This window comes from Heloderma suspectum, chromosome 11 (genome assembly GCF_057233095.1).
Source record: "Heloderma suspectum isolate Gila_16-S chromosome 11, 16-S_ref, whole genome shotgun sequence".
NCBI lineage: Eukaryota > Metazoa > Chordata > Lepidosauria > Squamata > Helodermatidae > Heloderma > Heloderma suspectum.
This window is the reverse complement of record NC_139468.1, coordinates 26,288,866-26,307,647: the sequence shown is the minus strand read 5'-3', so window position 1 is coordinate 26,307,647 and position 18,782 is coordinate 26,288,866. Positions and strand designations below refer to the sequence as shown.

The window sequence follows — 18,782 nt, the reverse complement described above, 5'->3', positions numbered from 1 at the left end:
TGCTATCTCTGCTCGGTCACTCCCTGGACTGCTTTCTAATCTAGGAATGCTGGTGGGAGGAATCTCCGTCAGCTGTGGGCCCTGGGAAAGAGGAGTGCGCTCCTCTCCCAGGAGCGACTGCTCTTCCTCAGAATCAGAACTACTCTGGGATTCTGTGGGCTCAGTGTCCACCCTGACACTGTCGTAGCCGCCGCCATTTGCGTATCTGTATTTTGCCATGATAGGCTACATAAATATTTACGTAGCCTATCACGGCAACCCCCCCCAAAAAAACAGCGGACGCAAATGGCGGCAGCTACGGTGGCCGCCATTTCAATTCCCCCTTTTTTTTTTTGCCGTGTTAGATATTTACGTAGGCTATTATGGCAAAAAAAAAAAGGGACGCAAATGGCGTAGTGGCTGCCATTTGCGTTCCTTTTTTTTTGCCATAATAGCCTGCGTAAATATTTATGTAGGCTAAAATGGAAAAAAAAAGGGGGGGGGGACGCAAATGGCAGCCACTGTAGCCGCTGCCATTTGCGTCCGCTGTGTTTGTTTGTTTTGGCTGTGATAGGCTACGTAAATACTCACGTAGCCTATCACGGTCTCTGCAGGGACGCAAATGGCGTCCCTGCGTTAGCTGTGATAAGCTACGTAATTATTTACGTAGCCTATCACGGCTATAATGAGGAAGTGAATGGCGGCCACAGACGTGGCCACCATTCGCAAGTCAGCACAGATGGCAGCAGGTAAGTGCTCCGTTTTGCGTGCCTTTCGTGGGATGGGGGGCAGGGGGCTTCGTTCCGCCATGGATTTCAGGGGACCAAATGCACTGGCATTCGGCCTCACTGAGATCCATGGCAGAATTCTCTGACATCCCTAGCTAAGCCCTCCCCCAAGACGCATATAGAGGGCTGGTGCCAGTCAGTACAGACAATACTGAGCTAGATGGTCTTACTCGGTATAAGACAGCTTTCTATGCTCAAATGTGAGTTTCTATGGCCAGTCTGTATGTCACAACTACCCAGGGTTTAAACAAAACCTGGGTAGTTGTGAACAGGCAGGAGTTAGTGAGTGAGCTGGCTCCCACTGAGCTAGCAACCCAGGAACACTTCATCCCTGGGTTATTGTCTGTGACGTCCCAACCCAGAATTGTGGGTTGTTTGAGTTATAAGGCTGAGTTTTTCCTTCCCCAACAACCCACAATTCTGGGCTTGGTCATCATGGACAACAACCCAGGGATGGAGCATCCCTGGGTTGATTAGGTCAGCGGGAGTGACTGCTTCATTCTCAACAATCCACAGTTTAACAAACTGTGGGTTGTTGCGATGTGCAAACCGCTATCACAGGGTAGGTTTTTCAGCAAACCATGAAAAACATGCCTCCTCATCTTTGCTTTCACTCAGAGAAGCACTATGAGTGCACTGTCTTATGAAGATGGGTGGGTACCAACCCAAAGTAGCTGACTCTTTTCAAAAAACAGTCTTGTGCTTGTTTTAATTATCATGTCAGAAAATCTGAAGTTTGCATTTTTCTGCAATTAATGAAGGAGTCAACAGCACATATCCTTTCCATAGTCATGTTTACCAGACCTTAATTTCCGCCTGTGCTTGCTCAGAAAAACCATGCCTTGAATTAACCACTGGAATGTGATCCATTGTGTCATCCTAATATGTGATTATTTAAATCAGTACTTCTGGAACCATTCTTCAATGGAATGGAAATGTGGCTGTGTTTTTGTTTCTCAACAAACCACTATTAGTATTATAACACACACACACACACACACACACACACACATAGGAGGAACAAGAAGAATTAATCACCTAGCTAATTTTAGGCACATAAGCAAATCTCAAGAACATCCTCATTTTCGCCATTTTCAAACTTTTTCAATGACCATCTTTAAATATTTTATTTTCTCAGTCATATCACATGGCAGTAATTAAGCTTCCCTCGAGTCTGTGGGTTGTGGTTCAACCATTCTTTGGCATAGAATAAATACTTGGGATTCCTCTATCCATATGTTCCATCTACCTCTAAAAGTGTTTTCAATTTTGAAAGTACTGAACATTAGGTGCATAACTGATAGCCTGAGGTTTCAGAGAAGTAGAGATGGATGGGTTAATCTGTTTCCAGTCCGCATCAGTTTCACATATGTTCATAATTCTGTTGTGCCCCTTTCTGCATCAGTCTAAAAAAAAACAGTATAAAGCCCATGTCGCCATGGGCTCTGGTAGTCTGAGGGCAAAACATACTGTTCCTTGACTCCCGCTATGTCAGTCCTACAGAAGCTGTATGGAGGTTACTTTCCTTCAACGCAACCAAGGACTTTGGGCCCTAGCTTCCTCACATCCATTGCCGCTGAATGACATTCACTTCTTCCCTTCAGGCCTCAAGCCCACCTCCTTCCCTGTTCCCTGACATTTTAAAATCTGGCTTTTCCTAGGGCTGCTTCTTTTGCTCCACCACCAACATCTCAGAGTGTTTGCCACAACCTCCACCACAATCCCTGCTGCCAGTATGGCTGTTTCAAGAGAGGGCTCAACTCGCAAAACCCAAAGCCCTCCCTCCATCCCCACCTTTGTGTTTTTCTCCTTGTGTGCCTGCATGGTGCAGAGCTATGTGGGAGCTGCAGTTCCTTGACTGCCTCAGGCTATTAAAGTTTGAGCTTTGAACTTTTTCGAACTTTCAAAATTTTCTGCATGTCTATACTGCTCAAGCTTCGGTTTAAAAAAATTGAGCAAAAATCTGTCTGGTAGATCTCTAGTAATAAGTGTTACACTAATGTATTCTTATATAGATTGTTTAAACCAGCATGAAAATTTGCATTATTTTAATTAATTTTTCACAAAATACACAGTTTTGTATGCATTTTAATCTACAGTATGCATTTTTATACAGATTTTGCTTTTAAGGTGGGAACTGTATCTCAGAGTTTGGAGACATGCAGGAAGGAAAGGATTGATTGATCAAGGATGCAATCCTATGCATGTTTCGACAGGAAAAAAAATCCTACAACTCCCAGTATTCCTACAACTCCCAATCTGAAAAATATTAAACAAAAGGAAAAGGGAATGGGAGGGAGGAGGAAAAAAAGAGAACTTGGACATTAGTTCGCAGTTGCAAAGTTCTTATCCATGTTCTTTCTGGCAGGGAAGGGCAAAGCAAGCTCCCTGCAGTTTCTCTTTCTCTAGCCAGTGGATAGGGCCAGGTTTGTCCCCCTTGCCATGATATCCCTTCCTGGAGGGCAGGGGGTGCAGCCCCTCAGGGACACAGCTGCTTTTCAGCTCTGCAGCCCCTAAGCACATGACAGTCGGAGCTAAGGATGGATGGTCTGTTTCTGGTCTGTTTTGTATTTTATTTTTATTTATTTATCACATTCCTATCCCACCTTTTTTTTCTGTCTTGCAAGGAACCCAAGGCAGCTTACGTGATCCTCCTCTTCTCCATTTTATCCTCACAACAACTGTGTGAGGTAGGCTCGGCTGAGAGTCAGCAAGTGGCCCAAAGGCAGTCAGTGAGCTTCATGGCCGAGTGGGGACTAGAACCTGGATCTCCCGAGTCCTGGTCCAACACTCTAACCACTGCACCACACTGGCTGTCAGTGTATGCATTTCTTGAGCTGAGGACTGTATCAAAACATTTAGAGAAGTGTTCAAGGATGCCTCAGTCCTGATCCACTTAAGTCCGGGAAGTGGGGAATAGGTCATTTGGCTTTAAAAATGCGGACTGAACAAAACTCACCCTGCTCCCTAGTGAGAGCTGGTATTCTTTCTTGGGAGTGAAGCAGGGAGGGACAAACGTCCCGTAGCTGCTCCTCCTCTGGCAGATGGATGAGGCCAGGCTGGCCTCCCCCTTGCCGTGACCTTCTTCCGGGGAGGCAGGGAGTACAACCTGAGAGCCAGTGTGGTGTAGTGGCAAGAGGAGACTGGAGTGATGTCACTGATCTCCTCTGATCTCGGAAGCTAAGCAGGGTCAGCCCTAGTTAGTACTTGGATGGGAGACCACCTGGGAATCAGGCTTCCTGCATTGAGCAGGGGGTTGGATTCGATGGTCTTGTAGGCCCCTTCCAACCCTACGATTCTATGAGCATTGGAGCTGGGAGATCCGGGTTCTAGTCCCCACTCGGCCATGAAAGCTCACTGGGTGACTTTGGGCCAGTCACAGACTCTCAGCAGCCCAACCTACCTCACAGGGTTGTTGTTGTGAGGCTAAAATGGAGAGGAGGAAGAGGTGTCCCTGAATATATGGAGAAAGCATGTTGTGTATGAAAATTGCACTTATGTTTATAGGCCATTCATTCCTTACACAGAGATAAACCCAAGTTTGCCACAGAGCAGGCCCTCAAGTTGGGAACTACAGCCAATCAGAGCTCCTTGGCTAGTGTATCTTGTATGATACCCACATTTTATATTTTATGATCTGTATTTTATTGCCTGGTATGTTATGGTTTTAGTTATTGTGAACCGCCCAGAGAGCTTTGGCTATTGGGCGGAATAAAAATGTAATTTTCATCTTATCATATCTAATTTAAAGTTATGTTATAGATATACAAGGAAGTGTTTGTTTGCATTTATTTATTATTTATTTATTACATTTCTATATTGCCCAATAGCTGACGCCCTCTGGGCAGTTCACAACAATTAAATAATATATAAACATAATGGGCAGATTTATCTGATTATTTACAAGGAAGCTACTGATCCTCTAATTTGTACCTAAATCAAGAGTTTTCATTAAAGAGAGTCCAGCCTCATTACACAGCTTTAAAAAAATATAAATTATGCACTACTCAGTTTAAATTCACATATCCACATCTTATATACATGTGCAGTTTTGATCCAGTTTCCTCCCACAAAGCCACAGACTTGCTAGAGTTGTCACTTCTTTTTTTCTGGCAAGGCTCTTAACCTTTTAACAACAACTGTGTGCAAGCAGAAATCCAACAGATGTCCTTTGGTCAGGCATGGACTTGCAACGGCAAGGAATGCTTCAACTCTTGAATTTCTGCCCATCATGAGCCTGTGGCACGCGTAGAAGCCCTCTCAGAATAAAAGATGACAACCTTATTATTTTCCCGACTTTATATCTTGTCCCATGGCAGACAAAAAGATTGCTTACTTTTGGATGGAAGAATCTGTTTTCACTGTGGGGTGGAAGAAAGTAGTAAGTAGTGCCTCTCATCACAATGCTACCGAGATGGTAGGTCTGGGCCTGCGGGACTTAGAATCATAGAATCATAGAATAGTAGGGTTGGAAGGGGCCTACAAGACCATCGACTCCAACCCCCTGCTCAATGCAGGAATCCAAGTCAGAGCATCCCTGACAAATGGCTGTCCAGCCTCATCTTGAACGCCTCCAGTGTGGCCTCCACCACCTCCCCAGGTAATTGGTTCCATTGTTGTATTGCTCTTACAGTCAGGAAGTTTTTCCTGATGTTCAGCCGGAATCTGGCTTCCTGTCACTTGAGCCCATTATTCCGTGTCCTGCACTCTGGGATGATCAAGAAGAGATCCTGGCCTTCTTCTCTGTGACAAACTTTCAAGTACTTGAAGAGTGCTATCATATCTCCCCTCAGTCTTCTCTTCTCAAGGCTAAACATGCCCAGTTCTTTCAGTCTCTCTTCCTAGGGCTTTGTTTCCAGTCCCCTGATCATCTTTGTTGCCCTCCTCTGAACCCTCTCCAGTTTGTCTGCATCCTTCTTAAAGTGTGGTGCCCAGAACTGGACACAGTACTCCAGATGAGGCCTAACCAGTGCTGAGTAGAGGGGAACTAGTACTTTCCAGGATTTGGAAGCTATGCTTCTATTAATGCAGCCCAAAATAGCATTTGCCTTTTTTGCAGCCACATCACATTGTTGGCTCACTTCTTTCTCCACCCTAGTTATTAAAAACGTGGAATGTGAGACCTCCCCTTCATCTTAGTAGCTGTACCAGAACCAATCAAAGTTGCCCTCCATCCTGTACACAGGTGATATTTCTGCCTGATGTTTCACACTAGTGCTTTGGTTCTGGAATGGGACCCTCATTTGACACCAAATCCAGGGCTGAAGAAAATAAAAGTTATACATTTAACCACATTAAAGTGAAGATATATCTACAGAACAAATTTATACTGGTTTTTCAGTCATTTCATCTCCCCAGGGAATTCCTAGCACCCTCTCCAAACTACAGTCCTCATTATACTTTGGGGGAAACCATGGCAGTAACACTGGTAGTAAGCCAATATAAGTCTGACAAGGATTATCCACGCAACATTTCAGATGTAGAAAGCCAGCTCTGGTGTTTCACTAAAAGCAATAAAACTTCCAGTATTGCTTAGTTACACTTTCAAATAGGGCTGTGCACTGCTTTGGCCCGAAGCCTGAACTCCGAGCCAAAGCAAGGCACTTTGGGCCGCATTGTGCTGCTTCTGAGGCAGGGAAGAGGGGGCACGAAGTGGGTTGAGTCACTCAAATGCTTTGGCATGGTGGGTTGAGTCATGTGAAATGCTTTGGCATGATCGGGAAGCCCAGACGCACCGCCACCCAGCCCCCAGTTCCTTAACTGGGCCTTCAGCACACATGTCGGCAGCCATCTTCTTGTTCCAAGGAGTCACCATTTTTAAAATGGCAACTCCCTGTATTTCCAGAACTAGATCCTGCACAAATGTCAGCCATCAAGCATGCAACAAAAATGTAGCGTGCTTGAAGGCTGCCATTTTTGCAGGAATTATTTCTGAAAATACAAGGAGTCACCATGGCAACTCCCTAGAAGAAGATGGCTGAGGGCCTAGGTAAGGAGCTGGTGGTGGTGGAGGCAGGAGCAGCAACTCCCGGGAAGAAGATGTCTGCCAGCACGCATCCCGAAGGCCCAGGTAAGGAGCTGGGGGCTCATGCGGCACAGTGGGGGCATCCGGGGGGGGGGGGAAGTGGGATTCAGACATCCACATCTTACTTTGGCTCCAGAGGCCAAAGCAGGTTGGGGCGCCCCCGTATCGGTCTGAGGCAAATCGGGAACCCCTACACAGCCCTGCTTTAAAAGTCCCCAGAATAGCGATGACCATGTTGCAGTCCATAAGGTGGCTTTCCTTCTGTTAAGGGGATCAGATTGCCATCTTGAGGAAGGAAGAAAGTTCTGCTCTGCTCTTCAGGCAGAAAGTTCCTGTTGCCACTGGAGTGTCCGACCTAACATAGTGTGATCACGTTTTTCATCTGTTACGTCAAAAACATTCTGTCACATGAAAGAATTGGGTTTGTTTTGGCAGACAAGGGCACTGGACATTAAAAGACCTCACACTCATTAACAGAAGAAAAACTCCTCCAGGCTCACTTTTTTGCTTGATGCACTGCTGTCTGGGCTGCATGCTCAAACACCTGCTGCACTCCCCTGTTGGTGAGAGTGGCACACTCCATGTAACCCTTCACTTGGATGTCCTTGGCCAGTCGCTTTCCATGAACTGAGCTGATACAGGCTGTGCTATGAGGTCCCTCTTCCATTTTGGTCTGTCTGGGCAGCCACCACTAAAATTGGGATTCGGGGCAAGTGGCTCCTGATCTCTGTGATCCATTTGCTCCTCAAGCTGAGGAATGAGCTGCGATCGGCCACTGAGAAGGACCTGAGAAGGTTTAACACCACGTTGGCCTGTTGATAGGAAAGAGGGCAGGTGCCTTTGAAGGAATCACTCCCAGCTGTGTCCCAAAGGCCTGAGCTAATCTGGACACCATCCAGGAAAACATCGACCCCTGTGTTTTCATACACAGCCTGTAAGCGTCTGGAAATGTCTTGGAGGTAAAATGCAACAGCAGCACCATCTTCCCAACAGCAGCCTCGCCTACCTGAACACATTTGACTGAATCCAACGTTTCCTCAAAGTCTGCTCTTTCTAGAATGGAGTCTGGAGGAACAGTTCCCTGGAGTCTGCTCACGTGGGTGCCATTCAGTAGGAATCCATCCAGCTTTCTATGACGCAACTTGGGAATTTCACTCCAGGAATCAAAATCTCCTGCTCTCCCACACACACCAGTGAGCCTTCAACTCATTGGCACATCAATGAGTCAAGCAAGTTTCTTCTTAGTAGGATTGCACTGTATGTCTTTCTGTGACGTCAGTGGGAGAGTTGAGGAAGTGTTTATAATGTCCACCTTAAATCCCTGATCTGTAGTATCTCAGATGTAGATTTGTATTTGTTTACTTATATATTTATGGGGCTCACAGCTGCAAGTAGGTAATTGTCTCCAGCCATTATTTTGCATTTGCCTCTCGGGTTGGTGGACCTTCAGACTCTTTCTCCTCTACAAATATCTCTTTGAGTAACAGTTTCTGATAAAAATGGCTTCTGCAAAATACTTCTTTTGTGCACACTATGGGAAATCCATCATCTATCTATGGCAGAGTCGTTGAACCTCTTTCAGCCAAAGCACTAAATTCAATTTCAGAGGAGCTCCCGGGGGCCACATTCCAGCAGCGTGCAGGGCAAATACAGGATGATAAACAATGTTACTCGTAAACTTTGTCAGCATAATACTTTCTTAGGAAGGTGAAAAAGAGGGGGGAAAGCCATTGCCTGTTTTGTTCCCAGTTGTAGTTTTGTAGTGGATTATCATCTTTGTTCCTCCAGCAAGGATGGGCACCAACTGCTGCCAACCAGGGAGGCCTCACAACATCAATGGCCGCTTCTGGGAGATGCTGCTGGCCTGCAAGGTTGCAGGACACCCTCTTGCAAGGGAGAGCCTCCCCAATGCAGGGCTGGGCTGCCTCCTTTCTTTGAGCAGCAAGCCCCCATGGCCACCCACACGTCTGCCTTCTCCAGGAGGACCTGGCGATCCTAGCGCTGCAGGAAGCCAGTCCAAGAGCAGCCATTCCACCATGATCAAGCCAAAGCTTGGTTGTATGTCCTCAGTGGAGTCGAAAACTGTACATCCATTTGTCATAAAACATTAAGGACTTGTTCTACCTCTATCTCGGATCGTTTGGGGCATAGTGAAAGTTTAGTCTGCCAAATCTTAAATCTTGAAACAAAATGGCGGCTAATTGAAATTGTTAAAGTTTTACAGCTTCAGTACCATTGGATTGATTTCAAGCAAATGTGGCATGATGATTCTGCACTGCAGCAAGCACATTTTAACCATATGATTATGTGTCTCTGTCTGTCTGTCTTTCTGTCCATCATTGCCATAGCTCCAAGACTGTGAAAGCTAGACACCTGAAATGTGGCATGTATCCTAAGGGGACCCTAGGAATGTGCACTTCAGGGTTTGTTTTTAATGCATTGTAATTAATTTAAGTATGTCCATGTGACTGAAGTCTGCAGTTACATTTCCAGCCACCAGGGGCAGACTTCACTAACTAGCACATAGCTTTGCACTCCATGCAGTTTGAAGCCGGAACAGATTAGTAGGTTGAGGGACACAATTATACACCTGACCCTCCACCTGCTGTGGGGCATCCCCCTCAGGCCCAGCCCTGAGGGGGCTAGAGGGCTGCACCATGGCAGGGGCTGTGCCTAGGGGTGTCGCTGGGTGTGGCTCCACTCAGATGGGGCAGGCACAATGTCTCCAACTCTGACAGGTGTATAAGGCTTTGTTGTATCAAACTAAGGGCCCTTCCCAACCCACCGGGTCCATTTGCTAATAAATAATAAATAAATAAATAAATAAGTAAGTAAGTATGTACATACATAAACGAATGAATGTGCAAATACATATTTGTCACATTCACCCTTGACAGTATGCCCCAGGTTGCAAACCGGCGAAAACATGGGCACGTTGATGCCAAAGTTAAACGCTCTGTAATCTCATTTGTTTTAATGAGCGATCTGTGTGTCCGCGTTGATATTTCCTGCTTGAAATCTGTGGGGCATAGATAAGAATTTATCGACATTCGCAAAGTTGTCCGTATTCGGGACAAAAAGAACTTGAGATTCTAAAAATTCAAATATGGGAGAAACCGAAACTGGCCAATTCGTCCATCCAGGCCCAGGGCTTTGAGTGCTTTGCTCTTAAAAGTGTGGGCTTGAATCCCTGTGTATTCATCCATGTTAGTGCTGAATTAGGGTTGCCACCTCCTTTTTGCTCACAGGCTCCTCATCTTTAACAGCTACCTGGCACAGAGGTACAGCATGGCCCTCTCCATGCTTTGAGTAGCTGTACCTGTTGAATTTGGACACATGGGTGACCAATTTCAGCTTGTTTTGGTAAGAGTTTGCCAAAATTTGTGAACTTCTCCATATTTGGGATGGAAAAAACTTGAGATTTGAGAAATTTGAATCCGGGAGAAAGTGAAACTGACCAATGCATCCTTACAAGTAGGGATATCCTGAGCACCCCAATACTGGGGTGGAGGCCAACAGACTCTCCCTCGGGCCCCCAGACTCCCGTTTGTGGACCACACGGCACTTACCAGACCCATCTGCCGAGCACCGCGCAGTCTGCAAACGGGGGTAAATGGCCTGTAATGTTGTGTAGATGGCCCCTTTACAGTCTCAATCTACGCAACATTAGTTTTCCAGAAAGACCCAAGATGCCATTTTGTGTAACAGTGTCAGCTCGGGGAAGGAGCAGGTGGCTTTGCAGCACTTGCTGGTTGCTCGCCGAGCCCCCTAAGGGCTCGCGTGATGTCACAAGCAGGTGTGGGCAGCAACAACAGCTCAGCAAGCAGCCAGCCTCCCTGACGGAGGTGAGTCTGTCCATCCCTATTTACAAGTGGGTTGGCTGGATTATGCCCTTCATGTGTGAAGCAGCCCACTATATTACAACTTACATGCAAGTCAGAAAGCCAGAATTGGCAGGGTGTTCCTGATAGATGCACATGCTACAAAATTGAAAATGTGCCATTTTCACATGTGATGGTGTGTTAATGTCCCCCTCCTACCCCCTAGTATAGTGACTTGTAGGTAAAATGTCACTTCTGAATTTTCCCTGAGTTTAAAACCTTTGTGATTCCCCACTCCGCAAGCATCAGAAACCTGCTGTTGTGAACCCTGTTATATTTAAAGGTCTGGCTTTCCAAATACCCAGCCACCTTGTGATAAAAGATTGCCAGTTGAAAGAACCTTTGCAGTTTGGAAGGTTCTTTCGTTTTCCTTGAGCTCACCACAAATGACTAATGTAGGCATAGAGCTAGTAAAAGCAAAAACAAAAATAGACTAGTAAAATAATTGTGGGCTAGTAACTCTGTGTAACCAAGGCTGCTATTGATCATGTAATTTGTTTTATCCTTTTCTCTTTTTTTTTTCTTTTGTGAGTTGCAGTTTTCTGGGATGTGGTGGTGCGGGGTTCTCTGCCCTCCCTAAACTGCGTAACTAGAACATCCAGGGTGAGCTGGAAAAAGTCAAATCAAGGAAAAGGCAACAGTAGTAAGAGCTTCAAAGAAAATAGCTTAGAGTTCTCAGCCCAGTTCACGTTTTAAAAACCATCTACTGAAAATGTTTTTGGCAGCACATACTGTTCTTTTTTTTCTTCCTTTCTTTCCTCCTCCCATGCAGTCAAGTATTGTTACTAAATTTGTTAATGTACTGATTTGATTCCAGGTGTGGAAATGCCCCGTTGGATCACTTACCTCTGAACAGAATAACCACCATGCGAAAAAGATACAGGTAGGTGTCTTTCCTTTGCTGGAGTGACCTGAATCTGAGCAAATGTTTGTAACCCTTATGTCTGGTTATCCATGGCATTCGATCTCCACCTGAGATCCTTGAAAGTCATCGCTCTTTTGTAATATTTTATTTATTTAAAGTATTGTTCTCCTCCTCCTTCGCCAAAAAGGCTTCCAAAGTGGCTTACATGCAATTAATACAAGACAGTGCCTGTCCGCAGGATTACAGTCCAAGAAGACACGACACACAAGGAAAAAGGAATGGGGAGGGAAGAGGAAAAGAATCAGTCAGCTTTCAGCAGAGCTGGTGAAAGGGCCCTGCGTCCTCTCTCACTTTTCCTGTAAGAGCGATGCTAGGCCTCATGGACTAGTGGTGTAATTCAGGATAAGGCTTTAGCTGTCAGGGTCAGTTCACGTTCTTGCTGGAGCAGGAGAGGGTGTTACTACTTGACATATGGAGGATAAGGAATTCAGTAACTATGCCAGTCTGCTGATTGGATTTTAACAGAGCAATTGAATTTGAAATTGGCAAAGAGGTAAAATATATGGCGCGCTTTGGGTCTGCATTCCAGCTAAGCCATTCTTCTTTGTAGTGCTGCCTTGTGCCTTTGTTCCTTTAAGTTACAGGATTATTAAAGTGTTCAAAATTGTTTCATTCTCATTTGTTATTGCTCTTTTTATTGTTAATTATATTTTTGCCCCATCCTAACCCCTGCCAGACAGTAGATCTGGGAATTAGGAGTGTTCTGCCTGTGCTGAGCTCTAAGAAGAGCTGTGCTGGATCAGACCAAAGGCCTGTCTAGCATTCTGTTCCCACACTGGCCAACCAGATACCCCTGGGAAGCTCACAGTAGCACCCTCCCACTTATGTTCCCCACCATCTAGCATACGGCTGCTGACAACGGTGTTAATATACAGCCATCATCATGCTCGCCTGATCCTCCGTTAATTTGTCTGACCCCCTTTTAAGGTGATCCAAGTTGGTGGCATAGGTATGTGTAGAATTGCATTGTACATGTAGTTTCAGAAGCACAAAAATGAAGGTTTTCTTGGGTCAACCCATTTCAAAAGATACGTCTTCTTCAGGAGCACTTCAGATAACAACAGTGAACATTTTATATGACATAATAATATTAAAATAATTGTACAGTTATGAAGGTGAAAGTAGTATCATTAAAATATCAGTTAAAAAGGACAACAAATGAGCAAATGTTTGTAATCCTTATGTAGATGCTAAAAATGTGCAAATACTCCTCAATAAAATAAAATAAGAATTAAACAAAATAGATGCTAAACTGACCAGAGCTAATAGTTTTCTCTTTTAAATCTGGAATTGTATTTTAAATCTTTACACATGGCTAGGTTCTATTTGGTTAATATTTTTATTTTATACTGTAATTTTAAACTCCAAAGTTTTTACATTGTATTTAATTGTCCTGGTTTTTTTATGGTTTTCATTGTTGTGAACTGTGCAGAGAGCTTCAGCTATTGGGAGGGATAGAAACAGAGAAAGAGCAAGGCTAGAGAGCTAGGAGGGGCAGAAACAGCAAGGTAAAGAGGTGGGGAGAGAAATAGCGAAGTTAGAGACTGGGAGGGAGGGGGAAACATGAAGCAAAGGGGTAGATAAAGAGCAGGGCTTGCGGCTAAGAGGGGGAGAAACACTGAGCTAGAGGTGGGGGGAGGGGGAAACAGCAAGGCAAATGAGTAGAGGGGAGAGAAAGAGCAAGGTGCGAAACAAGGAAGGGAGAGAAATAGCAAGGAAAGGGGTTGGGGGAGAGAAATCGCGAAGCTAGAGGCTGGGAGGAAGGGGGAGACAAGGAGGCAAAGGGGTAGAGAAAGAGCAGGGCTAGAGGCTAAGAGGGGGAGAAATAGTGAGCCAGAGGTGGAGGGTGGATAAAATAGCAAGGTTAGAAAGGGAGAAAAAGAACTCCCTAACATTTTCCAAGGTTTTATTTAATTTTTCTTTGAAGGGGGCAGGTAGTGGAGAGCTTTGTGGCCACCCTTGGAGGTGCCCACAAGCTCCATGTTGGGGACTCCTGCTGCTGTAGCCCATCAGCTGGCCTCTGACTGGACACAGCCTTTCCCAGGGTCCTGCACTCAGCTCCCGCTGCCCCTGACTATTGGCAGTACTGGCTAGGTCTGCTGGGAGTTGGTCCAAAACATCTGGGGGTTGCACACCTCTACCATAAGGTATATTTGGCAGGAGATCAAACCACCACCATCTGTGCCTCTCCTTCCATTGGGCATTTAGTTAACACAATAGGAATGCTTAAGTTGTGGATTTGGGCCAGAATGCTAAGAACTCTGTAGACAAGAGTGACACTTTCTTTGGAAAGAGATTTAACTTCTTACGGGTCTTCAGAAACACAGTGGTAATAACTTTTAACAGTTTTGCAGATTTAATGCAGAATGGTTTATTTCCATATAGGAATGGCCTTGGCCCAGTCAAAGAAGGAGAAGCCCAGTACGCTGTCGTCCACTGCACTGGTTATATTAAGGCCTGGCCTCCGGCAGGTAAAATAGGCAAGGCATAATTTTAAATCTTCCATATGAATGTCCTTGGTTTGGTCTGTCTTAATGATACGAGTTTCATCCTTATCAGCCCTGCTGAAATGAATGGGACCTGCACAGAGGCATATCTGCACCCATACGTTCTCGGTGAAATGTACCTTTTGGCCAGCATTTTCAGGGAATTGGAGCTGAATGGAGGTATCCTGTGTGGTACAGCCCCATGAGGGCTTCCCCACTTTAGAATGCTGGGTGTGGGGGATCATACTTCTGAATATTCCCCCAAGTAAATGTCATGACCCCTGTTATCTTCCCGATGTGCTAGTTTTCCTGTATACGGGGATGGTATATTGTGTATGTGGGGCAGCATTTAGACACCTGCATGCGGAGGTGTGATGGGCATGAGACTGCTGTGCTATGTGGCATATACTGAATGGGTAACTAGCGCTCATGCAAGCAAACAGCCCTGATTATTTCTGTGAGCAGGCTGAGGCAGGCAGTACACCCACCTTCAAATGGGCCAGCTTCCCAATTCTGTCCATGTGCATGTGCACACTCACACACACACACACAGGGTCATGGTCCACCAATCCACAAGGAGGAAAAGCTTCCCTTCAGGGCCAGGCACACAGCAGCAGTGCCGTGATTCCTTGTTGGATGGCATCACTCCACTCCTCCATGCTGCTTTCAAAACTGAAGGAGATTCTTGGAGCGTCTTGACCCTACAGCAAGGGTACAGAACCTAAGTTCCCGGGGCCAAATCCGGCCCTGCAGGGTTCCCCATATGACCACACCCTTTTCTCTGGCCCTGCCCCCTTCCTCCAAACACTGATTATTCGGTGGCTCCCTGGCTTTTGTACAGTTTTTCCCCCATTCTAGAAGTCTGAAATGCCTGTAGCTTTGAGCTAAAACATGCTGGTATTTTTCTCCCTCTCTTGTGATCAGCAGTCAGGGTGTGATCAGAAAAGGGGGAATAGCTGTCTGAGGGAACCCCGGAGATCCGGATTTGACCTCCAGGCTTGGGGTTCCCCATCCCTGCCTTAGTCATTATGCAGGGAGAGAGCATAACTAAACACAAAGTTGCCATTTCTACAGTGGCCTCTCATCAGTTGAGATTGGCTATCATTCTGTGTAACGATGGGGGCCTTTGTAACTTGCTTCTTGTACAGTAGCCATTCATCCCCGAGGGCAAACCACTTTTGAAACCGGGGTGAGTTCCAAAAGCAGCCTGAGTTAACGCCATGGGGGATGGGGGGAAGAACTGGTGTCCAAAGGAAATCCTTCTCACAGGTCCTTTGATCCCAGACATCGCATCCTCCACCTCGTTTCTCAGCCATTCCTGGTTTGAGCGAGGGCTTCTGGGAAATGGCATTTTCATGTCTTGGTCCGTTGCACTCTACAAAAACACTCTAGTAACTCAATATTGCACACAGGGATATTTACATATGGGAAAATGTGGAAAACACCAGGAGACTTGGGAGGAGATCCTATCCAACATTGTTAAGGGATGGTTTGGCTGACCTTCCCACTTGGATGAGCTGAAGCACTTCTCTAACCTCTGACAACCCCTGCTGATCTGAATCAGAACAAGAGTTATCTTGCCCTGTTTTGTTGTCCGAGCTTGAACATGCCGCAAACATAAACAGTTGGTGGTGTTCTTTGTTATCTTTATCCCCCTAGGGACTGCAAATCCCGGCAGCCCCATGGCACTAAAACCAATATGCTGTTCTAGCCTATTTTAGCTTAGGGCTGTACATCTTCCAGATAGATCACATCTTCCTCGTGTGACTTCTCTGACAGTTCTACAGATGGTTTGATTGATACAGTGTGTGCATTTTGCATGCATGCACGGACATGGCACACTGCATATTCCTTCTTCTGGCATTTCAGAAGCCACTTAGACAGCGTTAACCTAATTCGTCTCACATGGCAGCGATGTACACTTCAGCAATGGAAAGTGTAGTGCATTATTGGGGGGGGGGGGATTCTTCCTTTGAATTTCCAGCTGGCACTAGCAAGCTTCTTGGGTTACTGTAAATAACAACAACAACAAAGCCAGGACATCATTTCAATTTCATTTTAAAAGAAAGGATCTACAAAACAATTGAAACACAGGAAGCTGCCCTTAACACCAGGCCAGACTCTTCATGCATCTTGTCTGGTATTGTCTCACTCTGACTGGCTGCAGCTCTCCAGGGCTTCAGGCAGAGATCTGCCATGAATTGAACCTGAGACCTTCTGCATGCAAAGCAAGTACTGTACCACTGAGTTATGGTCCCTCCCTAGTGTTAGTCCAGTGTTGCGAGTTGCCATTCACTTGTTTGCCTCTGGCAAGCAGTTTTGCTAAGAACTTGTGTGGACATCTTTGCAAAGCTGAATTATACTTAGTAGCAGTATACCTCAGAATCCCTGCATTGGAGGGCTGTTGCTTTCACACCCTGCTCAGGAGATTCCCAGGCTCCTTTGGCTGACCAGTGTTGGAAACAGGATGCTGGATTAGCGGGAACTTGGTTTGACCCAGCAGGTCAGTGCTTATGTTACGTGATAACTCTCTTTGGTGTCAAGAAAATGTTCTTATTCATTTGTACTTGCTGAGGAGCCACAGAGGTGAAAAGCTCATCAAATGGTTCGGGGGGGGGGGATTAAAATATTGTACCTGATGAGATCCAAGAGATGGCAAATTTCAGCTGCTCTCGGCAGCTTTGCTGGGCTTGGCGGAATCAAGGCCCTCCAGAAGCCAGGGACAGCGTGAGAGCTTGGTCCAGCCAGGCAAAGTCAGATATCCCCAAAGTGAGCCAGTGAAAGTCATCTGGTCAAAACGAACAAGCAGAAATCTAAGCTGCAGAAGCAGCCAGCTAGCTAGCAATCCATCAACAGTGGCTGTCGACCGTCCTGTCAACAGCCTCATCCCACTTCCTTAAATTGAGCTAGTGGAAGTTTGCTGCTAATCCAGATAGGGCGCAGCTCTGCCCGGGTTATCAGAAGGACCCTCCCGGCCCAGGCGTAGGAGAGCAGAGCTGACAGCAAGTGCTGACATCGACTTAAAGTGATCAGGCAGCTATGCCAACTTAGCAGGAAACGAGAAGAATCTTCAGGAATGACTTACAATATCTTTGTGAGTCTTCGCCTTCTCTTCCTAAATCATGATTGGGCAAACCATGGTGGACTACAACTTCCATAATCCTTTACCATTGGGCATGCTGGATGGGGCTGATGGCAGCTGTAGTCTAAATCATCTGGAGGGCACCAGGTTGCCCTAAACCATTTTGCTGGTGGCATGGACCAGAACAGGACTGCCAGAAAGCCGACACGGGCAGCCAGTCTGGGGAATACGCTGCCTTTTTCTTGAGTAAAAGAGCCTCTCCCATGCCCCTTCTCTGTAGGAACTTAACTGGGGGATATTTCTGCTTTTTCCTGCTTTAGGAAAGCCATCAGGGCCTTTATGGCATCAGCACCAAGTACCTTCTTCTCAGACCTATTTACATGTCTAGCAGCAGCTGACAGGTCTCAGACGAAAGAAAAGGAACAAAGACTTTCCATGCTTAACCGGCCTGAGTGTGGGGGACAACCAGTACAGCTACTACACACACACACCATTTGGTAGATATTTTGCCAGTAAGGGAGCAATCCTATGCCTGTTTAGACAGAAAGAAGTCCTACAGCTCCCAGTATTCTGCAGTCAGTCATGCTGCCCGGGGCATGCTGGGAGTTGTAGGACTTCTTTCTGTTTAAACATGCATAGGATTGCACCCTGAATGAGTAATGCACACACAGATGCCACCGAACATGTCTGGAGTGGTCTTCCTGTGCCCTGATGAATCCCAGCTGTTTTCCATCCACCCTGGTGAGTGGATCATCTAGGTCAGAAGGCAGAGCTTCCAGGAAGGCTTGATGTTTTGGCATGTTCAGTAGCCACGTCCCTGGCTCAGAATATGCGGATGAGTATCTCCTAACTTGATGTTGCACACAATGTAGCTTTCTGTCTAATAGGCTGAACTCTGCATGTTTACACTGCACTTTGCCTTGTTTGCATGCTGGACTCTGTCACACAGCCCCTTGGCTTTACCGTAAATTGTGCAGGAGGAGATGCAAGTTTGGCTTTTGACTGTGTCGCTTTTAGCCAGAGTCAGGGCAACTCCAGCGGTGACACATGTGACTACCCAAAGCACATGAAATCATGTTAAGTGCAGAGGAAATTGGATTTGCTCACATTCCTCTGCCCTGTAATGAAATTACAGCTGTCAAGATCAGGTATGAGGGACCACAAAACATCTGGCTTTTGCTTTCCTTGAGGGAGCCTTTAGAAAAACCTGTTTTGGGTGTCGAAGCCAGGAACATGAAAGCAGGCAGCTTCGTAGCCATACTTTCCTTGGATTAACACCAGAAATGTGAGGAATTCAAAACAAACCCCCTCATATCTGAAGAGCTTGCTTCTAACTGCTACTGTTCTTGGAAGCTAAGTATGTACGGCATTATCTTGAGGCATTTAACATAAGTAAGACATGTAGAACATGTTCTTTTTGTGTGCTTTACACTCTGGTATGAAGTTCCCCAAGGCCTACCTTAAGGCCACAGCCAAGGGAAGGGACCAGTGGTAGGGATGCTGAAGAAATTCAAGATGGACTAAAATGAGCTTGGGTTTCTAAGAATCCAACCTGTGGAATCCGCTGTGGACTGACCTCCTCAGGCCATGCAGAGTCTGTGGATTTTCGGATCTTT

The 18,782-nt window shown here is 46.0% G+C and overlaps 1 protein-coding gene and 1 pseudogene across 2 annotated transcripts in view; one reads left to right on the top strand and one right to left on the bottom strand.

Moving 5' to 3' along the window:
- Positions 1–18,782, top strand: part of ARNT2 (aryl hydrocarbon receptor nuclear translocator 2) — a 175,678-nt gene that overhangs the window by 100,494 nt on the left and 56,402 nt on the right. Inside the window, exons 7-8 of one of the 2 annotated variants that reach the window (XM_084816437.1) lie at positions 11,491–11,556; positions 13,984–14,069. In XM_084816437.1, coding sequence (XP_084672563.1) covers positions 11,491–11,556; positions 13,984–14,069 — 152 coding nt within the window. Of the gene's footprint in view, positions 1–11,490; positions 11,557–13,983; positions 14,079–18,782 lie in introns of both variants that reach the window. The other variant, XM_084816436.1, reaches the window with a different exon arrangement.
- Positions 7,244–10,094, bottom strand: LOC146337181 (rho-related GTP-binding protein RhoH-like; annotated as a pseudogene).